At 33.2% G+C, this 12,308-nt stretch overlaps 1 protein-coding gene and 1 long non-coding RNA gene across 3 annotated transcripts; one reads left to right on the top strand and one right to left on the bottom strand.

Annotated features, from left to right (window-relative positions):
* Nucleotides 1-768: 768 nt before the first annotated feature.
* Nucleotides 769-5,833, bottom strand: LOC126765252 (cytochrome b5-related protein). 2 transcript variants are annotated; one of them, XM_050482944.1, is made up of 6 exons: nucleotides 5,634-5,833; nucleotides 2,104-2,230; nucleotides 1,836-2,039; nucleotides 1,602-1,773; nucleotides 1,391-1,529; nucleotides 769-1,330 (listed from the first exon to the last, which is right to left on the bottom strand). In XM_050482944.1, the coding sequence occupies exons 1-6, from the start codon at nucleotides 5,714-5,716 to the stop codon at nucleotides 829-831; spliced, it is 1,227 nt and encodes a 408-aa protein (XP_050338901.1). In that variant the 5' UTR covers nucleotides 5,717-5,833; the 3' UTR covers nucleotides 769-828. The 2 variants fall into 2 exon arrangements, with proteins under 2 accessions (XP_050338901.1, XP_050338900.1); XM_050482943.1 differs by having other exon boundaries at nucleotides 1,391-1,773.
* Nucleotides 5,834-9,385: 3,552 nt separating this feature from the next.
* On the top strand, nucleotides 9,386-11,368 carry LOC126765438 (uncharacterized). Its single transcript, XR_007668393.1, has 2 exons — nucleotides 9,386-9,584; nucleotides 9,665-11,368. It is a non-coding gene; the product is annotated as an uncharacterized LOC126765438 (long non-coding RNA).
* The last annotated feature ends 940 nt before the right edge of the window (nucleotides 11,369-12,308 follow it).

Here is a 12,308-nt window from a genome sequence, read left to right as displayed (position 1 = left end):
TTAATGTACGCGGTTCAATGGGCAAATTTCGGTTGATGCTTCCAGTGGTTTGATATCAATTCCACCTGCTTTTGTATTCACTTCAACGAAAGATGAACTCATCATGAATGTTTATTTGAACGTTGCACAGATTATTGTAACTACATACGATTGCTTGAGAGCAACCGCAATTTCAGCTGCCAAAATTACCGATGTTAATGACCTAAACTGGAAGATTCAAAGTGTAATGGAACCCGACTGATTGTGACGCAGCTATCGAATACAAGGGAGCAGAACTCTTGAATTTACGTATTCCTTTGAGTTTCAACGACTTGCTATTTCAGTTCAATTGTATTCAGTTTCCAGAGAAAATTGCGTTTGCGATGACAATCAACAGGACACAAGGATAATCTAGAAGAGTGTGGCATAAATCTGGAAAGGCTATGTTTTTCATGCGGCCATATATACGTGGCGTGTTCATGAGTTGGAAAATCATCTTCTCTGTTCATTTACGCACCGGAACAGAAACTAAAAAATGTTGTTTATAAAGCAGCGTTACATTGAAAAAATTTAGAAAAATCGAAAATACTTGTAAATAATTTTCAACACAATATAAATTCAACTTTCTTTTCATTTCAAAACACTAAATTTCACACAGGACAACGCTTGCAGGGTCAGCTTGTATAAAATAAAACTCTACCTATTGTTATTAGTATACAATTACCTTAAAACTAATTTTACTCGTAAAACGATAAAAGCTGGCCTTTGTTGTGAAATTGATTATAGAAGTTATTCAAGTAATGTAAACTTTATTTTAAACGCAATTCTTTCTAGTATCACTGCTTAATTTTAAGATCCCTGAGGCTTTGTGTTCGGCGTGGTACGCAGCAATTGCATATGCTGTCCCAGCATATGTTCCAAATGATTGCACTCACGTAATTTCCCCTTAAACTGATCGAGAGTTTCATATAGAACCGGATAGAGTTGAGGCAAAATTCCGTGATCCAAAGTAGGGAACAAATGATGCAAAATATGATCGCCGAAATGTGTTAAAACCAGGAATTGCGAACCCTTCAAGTCCCCACGATCGATAATAGTATCTACTTGAAAAAGACCCCAATCACGATCTTCACGAGCAGCATCACCTTCGTGATAGATCTCTGGGTCGTGATGAGCAGCATTTAAGCCAATAACGCAGAAAGCAAAACTAGCAATCATGGTGATGAATACCCACTGACGCAGCGATAAAAGCAATGAGAGATCAGAGAACAGAAATATTGTTAGTGGTATGCTGAGCGACAAAATATCATGCCAGTACATGATGTTGTTATAACGTAGGGAGTAAATAATTCTGAAACAAATGTATTATTACATTCGTCGCATTCAAAATTAGAGAAAATCGAAATAATACCTGGTTGCCTTTTGTAATGGAAAAGCAATACAATAAGTCAATGGCTCTGTGATGATTGAGAGGTAACGCATCATCTTGCTCTTTATATAAGGATTGGGGATCCAGCAAACAAGCGGCTCAAACATTGACAATTCCAAATCTAAATATGAATTTGGGTAAATATGGTGGGAGAGTGCATGAGAAATGCGCCACGAGCAGAAGTTCATCATACTCATATTAAAAGTGTACATCCGCCAGTTGTCTCGCCTGTGGAAATAGTTATGCGCCACAATGGTAGTCCAACAAAGTGCTGTGCCGGCCAGCGCTAAGCAGAGTATACTATTCAGGCGAGCGCTTAATACAGCGAAAATATATATGGACACAAATAATGATAAGTGTATTAGCTGAAAATCAAATTCAAATTATTAGCTAAAATTACTTTTCACGAAATTTAGCTGTAACTAACATCACTTTTCTTCTTCGGAGTGGTATCAATGGTTTTTAGTGTTTCACGAACACGTTCGCGCAAAGTCTTATAGAATCCATCTTCATGTAAAGTGAGGGTATAAATGCGCGGGTTTTTGGCATCACGAACTTTATATTTTTGAAGTAACTTATGGGGACCCTTGGAGATATGATGGGCCTCAAATGCCTCGGTAATGTCGGTGCCCTAATAACATTATTTAAGTGTTCAAGCAAGGTATACCACTTATTGAATTCATATTATTTTTTACCTTCGATTCTATTAACCAAAATTCGCCCCCTGGGTGCTCATTAATGAATTCCGTGAAATCATAAATTCCATCATATATTCGCCATAAGCCTTCCGCTTCGTCGTCATTTTGTTTGCCCAAGAGCCATCTGCCGAGAAAAAGAAATCTATTTTACAAAATCTCTGCGAAAATTGTATTCCTCATATGCCATATACAAATACGTTGTTAATATAAAACGATCCTAATTATTGTAAATATTAAAAAAATAAATACTGAACTCAATTAGCTTTATAATACCCCGAACAATATTGTTGTCACCTTTGAAATATTCCCCACTCGATATTATGAACGTAATCTTCTTCCAATCGTCGAAATATTTCGCAAACCTTTAGTTCTTCAAGCAATTTTCTTATCTGGTAATGTATCTTAAAGGTTTTCTTCAATTTTGGAAATAAAAAAGGCACACGGAGTCTGGCGAATATGGAGGCTGGCCCATAGTTACAGTATTGTGTTTTGCCTAGAGTTCAGATCAAATTTTGAATTTACAACAAATAAAAATAGTCAAGCTCATAAAAACACGTCATGCATACAGCAAGAATTTTTCACTAATTTGCCCCCGAAATGTATATCATCGGAATAAAACAAAATTTTGAATTGGACTCTTCCTCTAAATTTTTAATTCTAAAATTGCCGTTATTTTTCGAACACTTCTCGAATTTAAATGATCAGCGTGATGACCTGAGTTGTTTTAGGCATTTCCAACTCTTGGTTTATATAAGTACGTACATATGTATGTATATTAATCTATATATATAGTATATATTAATCTTTCAGAGATAACAATCTGAAATTCTGCACACGCCCAATACCACTATAGGAAATACTTAGCTGGCTTACAAAGTGATTGCTCAAAATATAAAGTTCTTGTGTGGAAAACAAGACAAAATCTTTACAAAACTTGCTCTAAATTAAGCATATCTCTGAAGTTATTGTTCATATCGGACTACAGGTCCTACTATAGCAGGAATGAGGTGGATTATAAGAAATAACTTACAAAAAGTTTTCAGATTTTGTTATTCATTTAGTTAAAATGAGACATTCACCTGTGAAGGCTGCGCCGTAGTTCAGTTTTTTTTTATTCATTTTTCCTCAAAATGTGCCTGATTTTCTTGAACTTAGTATAGGGCTATGTGAGGTAATCTTTTTTTTTAATTTAATCATAGCTGAAGTTGTGGATTATCGTATCTCGTCTAACAAATGATGAAGATGAGCATCTGACACTTAGCTTTTTTTTATAATATAAGTGATTTGTCATTGCACAAAATTCCACGCCAGCGCGATGAGAAATTGAAAGCTTATCACAAATTGTTATGAGAACAAATTCTGATTATTTTAATTTGTTTCACAAGCTACGTTCCAAATGCTGATAAATCATGTTGTCAAATATGCATTTTAAATATTAAAATTTAATATATGATTTAGAATAACTACTTCCACCTGTATATAAATACTTAGAAAAATTAGTGGAACATTGTTTTCCAAAAATAAATTAGATTTCTACATATAGTATGTATCTTAAAAATCCAGCACTAAAACATACAAGGTGCGTTCCAAAGTATACCTTTATGATAACCTTTTGGAGCATTCTTTAGTACATCTTTCATATTTTAGTGAGTTTTATTATTAAATAAAATAGCACAAGGTTTTTTTACTGAATGAATTGTTTTATCATACTGCTGAGTAATTCAAAATGATTCAAAACTACTTATTAAACTGTGTTCTTGTTTTAAACATCTGTAAATTTCTATTAGAGTTGAATGAACTCATTGTATTTGACCATTGCTGGTACTATGACGTGATGTGCAATAATAAATTTGTATGTTTAACCTTTCCTTCAAAGGCTTGAACTGTATTGTACTTAAGCCTGGCTCATTATCTATAACTACGCTTTTAACATTTAGAAAAGTTCAAAAACTTTATCTTCTAGATTTAATTTGTCTTTAATATGCCTTATATTTAGAATAAGAATCTAAACATGGAAGAAATTTTAAGTAGAGTACTACTATTCATAACAGTTGTCCCCATCTAACACCCTGAAGAACTCTGCAAACTTGGAGCCTTAATCATTCATAGCGTCAAGAATACAAAATAGGCTACAACCGTCAACAAACCAATCAAATTGTGAAATTACGAGAATGTGCGAAGAGTAGACCAAAACTCAAATAAAAACTGCTGAACCAGTTAAAACCATGGCAACTCAAGATGAAGAAATCTCAACGGAATACCTCAATTTTAAATTAAGAAAATTTCGTGAGTTAGGGAAACTCCCTCCCATATCAAATAAAACCATAGAAGATCAGTATCTCCAGTCGTACTTATCCGTATATATGCATTTGGGTGATTTCAATTTACCATGTGCCTGATGAAAAGCTTTTGATGATTGCAAGGTAAAGAGGACTTTTTGAATCTAGCGCCCCATCGTGGCGCCATCTATATGGCGACTGGCGCTATCTTTATCGATTGTCCAGTGAGAATTTCATGACATTTCATGGATTGGAAGTGAAGTTATTGCGTTTAAAGTGTCAGTATGTTTGTGTTAGCGGTGCGAAAATGAGCTTCGAACAAAGAGCCAACATTAAATTTTGTTTTAAAATTAGCAAAACTTTTACCGAAACAAGTTTATGGCGACCATTGCCTATCCCGTAGCAGAGTGCACGAGTAGTTTCAATGTTTTCAAAGCGGTCGTGAGGACATAAATGACGATCAACGTGTGGGCCAATCAAAATCCGTGATCACCGGAAATTCCATTGAAACCTGTCGTGAATTCATCAAAAATCAGACGAAATCATCATTGAAATTCATGGAAATGGAATTTAACATCTCCAAAACATCGATTTATCGCATTTTGACCGAACATTTGGGCTTACGAAAGGTGTGTGCACGGTTTGACGACCAAAAATTGCTCTAATCGATCGACGCTTGTGACTGATTATTTGACCAAAAATCACATTTCAACCATTAACCACTCTTCGCATTCACCTGATATGGCACCGTGCGACTTCTTCCTTTTTCGGGAAAATGCATTTGCCCATGAAAGGAAAGCGTTATGCAGACGTAGAGGCCATTCATAAGACTTTCACCGGTATACTGGCGCACATACCGGTCAGCGAGCTAAAACACTCGTTCGACCTGCTTTTGGACCGTGCAAAAAGCTGTATTGAAACAGGAGGAGACTATGTTGAATAAAATAAACTGATTTTGCCGAAAAAACCATTTGTTCTGTGTTTTTGGAACCCTCCTAGTATAGTAAACTTTTCAAAATCCACCAACTCAAAACCTGCTATTTTAAAACCCTGCTTCAGTTTAAACAATCATCGAAGACTAAAAATAATTCTGGGATATACCCAACATTCGGAAATAAAATGGATTATAGTAAATTTCCTAAAAATATTAAAGTGCTACACCTTCAAATAAAATCTACAGCTAAAAAAAAAGCAAGTGGTTGCAATTCTTTCGGCGAAAAGCATTAAAAACAAAGTTACTCTACTCACCCTTTTGTTGTGATAAGTTTCGAATTTCTGTAAGTAGGAAATTTGGTTGCAATTCCTGACTGTTTCCAAGTTTCTATAACCATTGTTTGTAAAAATTCGCTATTCTCTGCGCTAAACGTAAAAGGACCCGAACGTTAGTAAAGTTGGTGTAAACGCGCAGCGATCGATCGTCAATACCGGTCCAATTAGAACTGACTTAAGATTTAATTTACGTAAATCATTTTAAATTGTTTATTTTTCGCCAAAGTCCCGGGGGAAAATGACAAGCGGTTTCTTATCAATGTTTTGAATTATAAGAAGTATGTATATAAATATGTCATGTACATATGTACATATATATTTATATAATTATAAATATATGTATATATACGATTTTAATTCGAAACTTAATAAATACAGGCGGACACTTATCAGTACAAATTTCTTCCACAAATAGTAATATATGTATGTACATATATGTATGTATTCTAAAAATTTAATTTTCACAAATTTGCTCTTATCAATAAATAAATAAGCACTAGAGAATCCGCTGGAGTCTTAAAATAATCTTCTGTTAAATGCATTTAAAGTATTTTCAAAAAAATACCAATATACAAGTATAGTACTAGTCCCTCAGTTTTTAAGTTATCGTTTTGAAATTTTGCAAACGTCATTTTCTCTTCAAGAAGCTGCTCACAGAGAATGTATAATATAGAGAAGGTTCAGGCAGAGAACTTAAAACATAGAGAAGGTGCAGGTTCGACGTCGAACAATTTATAAGATTGGAGTAAGGAATTCACCTCACAACTTCAGAATTCACGATGTGAAATGTTAACATTTTTAACAGTTCTCCACATACTCAAACAGAGAATATGAAGAGAAATAATATACGTATGCATGGCCATGAGTACACTCCCAACGAAGAATTTCGTTTTGCTTTACGTTTATATTTTATTCCATTTTGAACAGCGAAAAATGTGTACAAAACAATGACACATAAATGAGAACATAAGACATTTTTTTATGTTTTCTGTCTCATATACCCAAGAATATGAAGAGACATAAATATGTATATGTATGCATGCCCATGATGATACTCCCAAACAGAGAATATTGAAGAAAAATAGTATATTTGATATCCCATAGGAAATGTATGTATGAATGTATGGAAATATGTATGTATGTATGTATGTAGAACTTTTATTCATTATTTTTCAAATTATTTTATGTTAATTTAATCTTATTTTATAATAAGTCATTTTAAATAAATAAAAGATTTACCTTTCTATTTCTCATACTTCAATTTTTGCGTTCAATCAAGGAATTGCTTGTATGTATGTGCAATGTATGCCTTTGCGTTTTGCCGTCGGCATTTTCATATTGACATGTAAAAGTAATTATGTATTTCTTTGTTTCGTTTTGGCCCAATTTTGTATATTAAGACAAGTGTCAATAATTGCGCCAAAATCAAATAAATATTTACATATCACTACCATGGAACCTGTAAAAATCTTCTTCTTACATGTTCTTTGTATATATCATATGTAAATAAGTATTGAGCTTTACACACAAATGAAAGTAACTATCTTTCTTTCAAGTGACAAGTGTCGATAATTGCGCCAAAATAAAATATATTATGTATTCATATGTAAATATGTTTTAAACTTTACATAAAATTGAAGTGTCAATAATTGCGCCAATTTTCATAAAGTTGGTGATTTTGTGAAGTGCGGACGTAATTTTTTTCAAACGTGTTATTTTTAAAAATCGGAATAAAATGCCGAAAGTTCGTAAGTGTCGCGTGCGCGGGTGTGAGAGTACCAGCGGTGGGGTACTCCGACTGTTTAGTTTCCCAAATGAATGTGAGTTGGCTGAAAAGTGGAAGGAGAATCTAAAGATTTCTCCCACTGACCATGTTCCAGCCAGCAACTCATTCATTTGTGAGAAACATTTTCAAAAAGAGGCAAATGGCCCAAAAATGCTTAAAAGGAATGCAGTACCTACATTGCATCATTCTTTTTTATCTTGGGGGTGTTTATTTATGTAAGTGTAATATGTATTTGCTTGTGGGTGCCCTTACAAGTGCATGAGTGTGTTTGATGATTCGCGGGTGCACATACAAGTGTGTGCGTGTGTGTGTTTTAATAATTTGCCCAGCCAGCATTTATGTAGACAAAAAAATAATCGTTTTGTGAGCGTTCAAGTGTGTGACCTTTACAAAATAACAATATATTCTAAATATAACAATAATAATAACTTATCCTGTGCAAATATGCTGAATGAATGAAGAATGGCTTTATTTGTTATGAACCAAGGCGCGTTCGTAATTAATCTTAGACTTTTCGATTGGTATCTTTGTAGAATTTCAATATTTGAATTGCAAGCAGTGCCCCAAAGTTGCACACCGTATGTCCATATAGGTTTTAGTATAGATTTATATATATAATAGTAATTTATTTTCAAGATATAACTGCGATGTATGCCCAAGTAGCCATTAGAGTGGTTTGGTTTTTATTTTTAATTGTTTATTTTTGGCTGGTGCGTGTGTGTGTTTAATTTAATTTCCTGTGGGTGCATATAATATTTGATATTACATATATGTATGTACATATGTACATACACTTATGTATATTGAAATTTAGTATTAATTATATATGTATGTATATTTTATATTTATCTTTATATTTATTTAAAATTTTTTTAGATGAGGACCCAACGCAATTATTTCAACCGGTGCGCCCGTACAAAAGTTGCTGCGTTAGCAACTGTGCCGGTGGAGCAAAACTTTTTTCGTTTCCTAAAACGGAAGTTGCTAGAAATAATTGGGTGAAGGCCTGCAATCTTCAGTTACCACTAAAAAAAACATTTATATATGTATATGTGAAAGACATTTTCACAGTAAAGATATCTCGTCAATGCGCATTTTAAATGAAGCTCTTCCTGTGCTAAATTTAGAATTTGAAGCTGACGAAACTAGTCAGCAATCGCCACAGTGGGTTTTGCCGCCGGTTGTACAAACATATGATGTTTTAAAAACCGAGTGTACAACACCAAATGAAATGTCATTTGAAGAGATGGGAAATCCAAATGACATATCATTTCAAGAATTTGAAAAATATTCCCGCCTTCATGGAATAGAAATGAAGTGCGAAGGTAGTGAGAATATCACTGTTCGCGACCACGAGCATTACGCTCGAGTAGCTAGGGGTTTTCAAAGCAATTCTTTGAGGCAAATGAAAAAGATTAAAGAGCTAAAAAGGAAAGTTTTCCTGTTGACAAAAAAATGTCAAGCTCTCGAAAAAAACGTCATAATAACAGGCGATGCTAATGAACATGCGATAACATTAATTAATATCATTTTTGAAATAATAATTTATTGAAAATTATTTTTTATTTAATTTTATAACATAAAATTTTTACCATTTTTCGGAAAACAAAATAATCACGCATATGTGACAATGGTCATATAATTCAATATAAGCATGCATATATGAAAATCATGCATATGTCACTCAGAGAATGCTTTTTTACATTCTCTGTGTGACTGTATATTTTGTATATTTTTCTACAAAGCAATTCTCTTTATTTATTCTCAGTCGTTTTACATATATTTCTGCCATTGAACGTGCTCATATCTGCTAAATAGCAGCGAGAATGGTGAATTCCGTACCCCAATCTTATAAATTGTTCGACATCGAACCTGCACCTTCTCTATACTTTACATTCTCTGGCTCAGCTCTGTTCACGCGCCACTGTTAAGATTTCTCCTTCTTAGCTAGCTGACAGTTTACACGCCTGATGATGATTTATTTGTTATCGAATTTACCCATGGAAAAGTAATTAGTTACTTATGTTTCACTTAATTATTGTCGAGTTATTCAAAAGTGATGTGGATTCTGTGTGTATTTGTATGTATGCCTATAATTGTTTCGTTTAGCTAGCTCATGAAGTGTTTTTAGATAGATATGAAGTGTAAGTAAATGTAACAGTATAAATGTATCAATTGCAGTCTATAAAATTAAGTCAAACTAACAAAATTTTAAACACCATAGCTTGTGAAATCACTAGTCCCATATAGTGATAGCCATAACGATGATGAAGAGTGCTGCGTTGGAAAACGTGGACTTAAGCGCAAACCAATGAGAAAGGAAAAGAAGAAAAATGACAATAGAGTACTTCCTACCCCGTGTATAAATATCAAATGTAACAAGGATTGTCGAAGTGTGCCAGACATTTCCCGGCAAAATATTAACGATCATTACTGGGGTATGTCAAACACAAGACGGCTAACATGGCTTCATGCAAATATCAAACGAAAGCAAATTAAAAAAAGGCGAGCTGGGCAGGAAGCAAAGCGTGTGCAAAGGCGAAACTGGACGTTTGAATATTCCCTATTGTGCGATGGAAAAATATTTAAAGTTTGCCAGATTTTTTTTCTTAAAACTTTAAATATTTCTCAAATGGTTTTGAGACATGCATTAAAGAAAACTATTAGTTTTGAAAGCCGAAAAAACACCACATAATAAAACAGACCATCGTAAAATAGAATTTATCAAAGATTACATAAAAAAGTCTATTTACCAAGGGAATTCAGAAATGTATCCAATTTATATAAATTGTATCTTAATTATTTGGAAGATCAAGACTTAAATGAGTTCACAGTATCAGAATATTTCGAAGTGTTTTTAATACAAAGTTTTCAATTGGCTTCCATTTGCCAAAAAAGGACAAATGCACGATTTGCGAAAATATAAAGTATATTAACAAAGATGATAAAGAAAAAGTTCAGAATTCAAAAGAATTTCAAATTCATATAAACATTAAAAAGCAAGGTACAGCTACTTTTCTCAAAGAACAAGCGGAAAGTAAAATGGGCCAAAAATTTCTTTGCGCTAGTTTCGATATGCAAAAGGTTTTGCATACTCCTTTTTCCAAAAATGTTACCCTTTTTTATTCACGCAAATACGCTTACTACAACCTAAGTGTGTATGAAAGTGGGACCCGAAATGGATACTGTTTTTGTGGGGCGAAATCGATGGCAAGAGAGGCAGTAATGAAATATGCTCAGCTCTCTTGAGGTATCTTCTTATTCTAGATAGTCGGAAAAAAACCGATGATCTGAGCCTTTATTGCGATAGTTGCGCAGGCCAAAATAAGAACAAGGCTGTGCTAGCAATGATATCATATTTTTTAAATTCTTCTATTTTCCTGAAAACAATAAAGATTACCTATTTACTTCCCGGACACACTATGATACCGGTAGACTCAGTACAGCACTATAGAATCTTTTATCAGAAACCGTAATGTTTGGGCACCCAGTGAATGGCAGATACCGATTAGAAATTCAAGAACAAATCCGTCAGGGTACGAATGCATAGAATTACATCACACTGACTTTAAGAATTGGAAACTTTTTGCGAACTCACTATTATAAATATTATTAGAAAAGAACAATTGTCAATAGATTTAAGCTACGAGTATTTCGAAAACTCAAACAATAAACTTATTAATTTGTTCAACGTTAACCAAAACATTGAATCTTTATATAGTTGTAAATTAATTATATCAACAAAAAAATTCGTAGACTTAAGTAATTTATGTAATAAAAATAGTATACCACAAAAGTATCATAAGGAATACTTAAACCTTCGACATTCAAATTTAATAAAGGACTGTTTGGAGGAAACGGATGAAGAAGATTAAACTTAGTTTAATTATTTTGTAATAATAAAGTATATACTGTAATAATAAAATGATTGCACTAGATTTGTTAGCTTATTTCGTACAATAAATATTTTTTTTGAAAAATGCGCCATTACTGACAAAAATTAAGTCGGCGTTCGTTCCTGTAGCTAATACAATACAACCTAAAAAAATTTGAATATGATTTTCCTATTCTAAGCTGAGTAATTTAAAAAAAACCTCTTCCTTCAAAATTTCGTTTTTTTACATACGATACTTTCGCGGAAATGCGTCGATATGTATATACATATAAGTATATATGAATGTATGAACAAGCAGATTAATGCGCGCACATGTAATATGTATGTATAAGTGATAAAATCATGATTTGATTTTCTGAGCGCGCATATGCGTATACATACATATGAGCAAATAATAAGATTAATATGATAGCCGATATATATATGTATTTATTATTGTTGTGATAAATTCAATTTCTATTACTACTATTAGTATAGTATATTATGTAAAAATCAAATAAAATTATTAAATATTCAAGTCCAAATTGACTGTAAATAGTACTATGCATGCATTCATACAAAATTTCAAATTTTTTTACGGGACCAGCAGGTACGGGAAAATCATTCGTTATCAAACTGATTATGGAAATTTACAATAGGTTCAGTGATAATGATGGTTACTGCAATGCCTATATTACATGTGCTTCAACCGGCAAAGCTGCCGCGGCTATTGACGATACAACTGTTCATACAGCGCTCAAAATTTCTCTTTCAAAACTTTTGCCTCTGTCATCAGAAACGTTGCAATTGTATAGATCTCTCTTCAGATATGTCAGAGTACTGATCATTGATGAAATTAGCATGGTTAGTGCAAAACTTCTTCATAAAATTGATAATCGTCTAAAACAAATAACAGGCAAAAACACAGATTTCGGAAATATAGATGTTATTTTGATCGGAGATTTACGGCAATTGCCACCAGTAAGATCGACAC

The sequence above is a fragment of the Bactrocera neohumeralis genome, unplaced genomic scaffold (assembly GCF_024586455.1).
Source record: "Bactrocera neohumeralis isolate Rockhampton unplaced genomic scaffold, APGP_CSIRO_Bneo_wtdbg2-racon-allhic-juicebox.fasta_v2 cluster10, whole genome shotgun sequence".
Taxonomy (NCBI): Eukaryota; Metazoa; Arthropoda; class Insecta; order Diptera; family Tephritidae; genus Bactrocera; species Bactrocera neohumeralis.
Note: the sequence above shows the minus strand (reverse complement) of the source record. Positions and strands in the feature narration are given on the sequence as shown.

What these genes read in the sequence shown, in the direction of transcription:
- LOC126765252 (XM_050482943.1), bottom strand. Translation starts at nt 5,716, where the DNA reads ATGGTTATAGAAACTTGGAAACAGTCAGGAATTGCAACCAAATTTCCT. An exon ending in TTTGGTTAATAGAATCGAAG is followed by an intron (nt 2,040 to 2,103) that starts GTAAAAAATAAT and finishes TAATGTTATTAG; the next exon opens with GGCACCGACATTACCGAGGC. An exon ending in CTCCGAAGAAGAAAAGTGAT is followed by an intron (nt 1,774 to 1,835) that starts GTTAGTTACAGC and finishes TTTGATTTTCAG; the next exon opens with CTAATACACTTATCATTATT.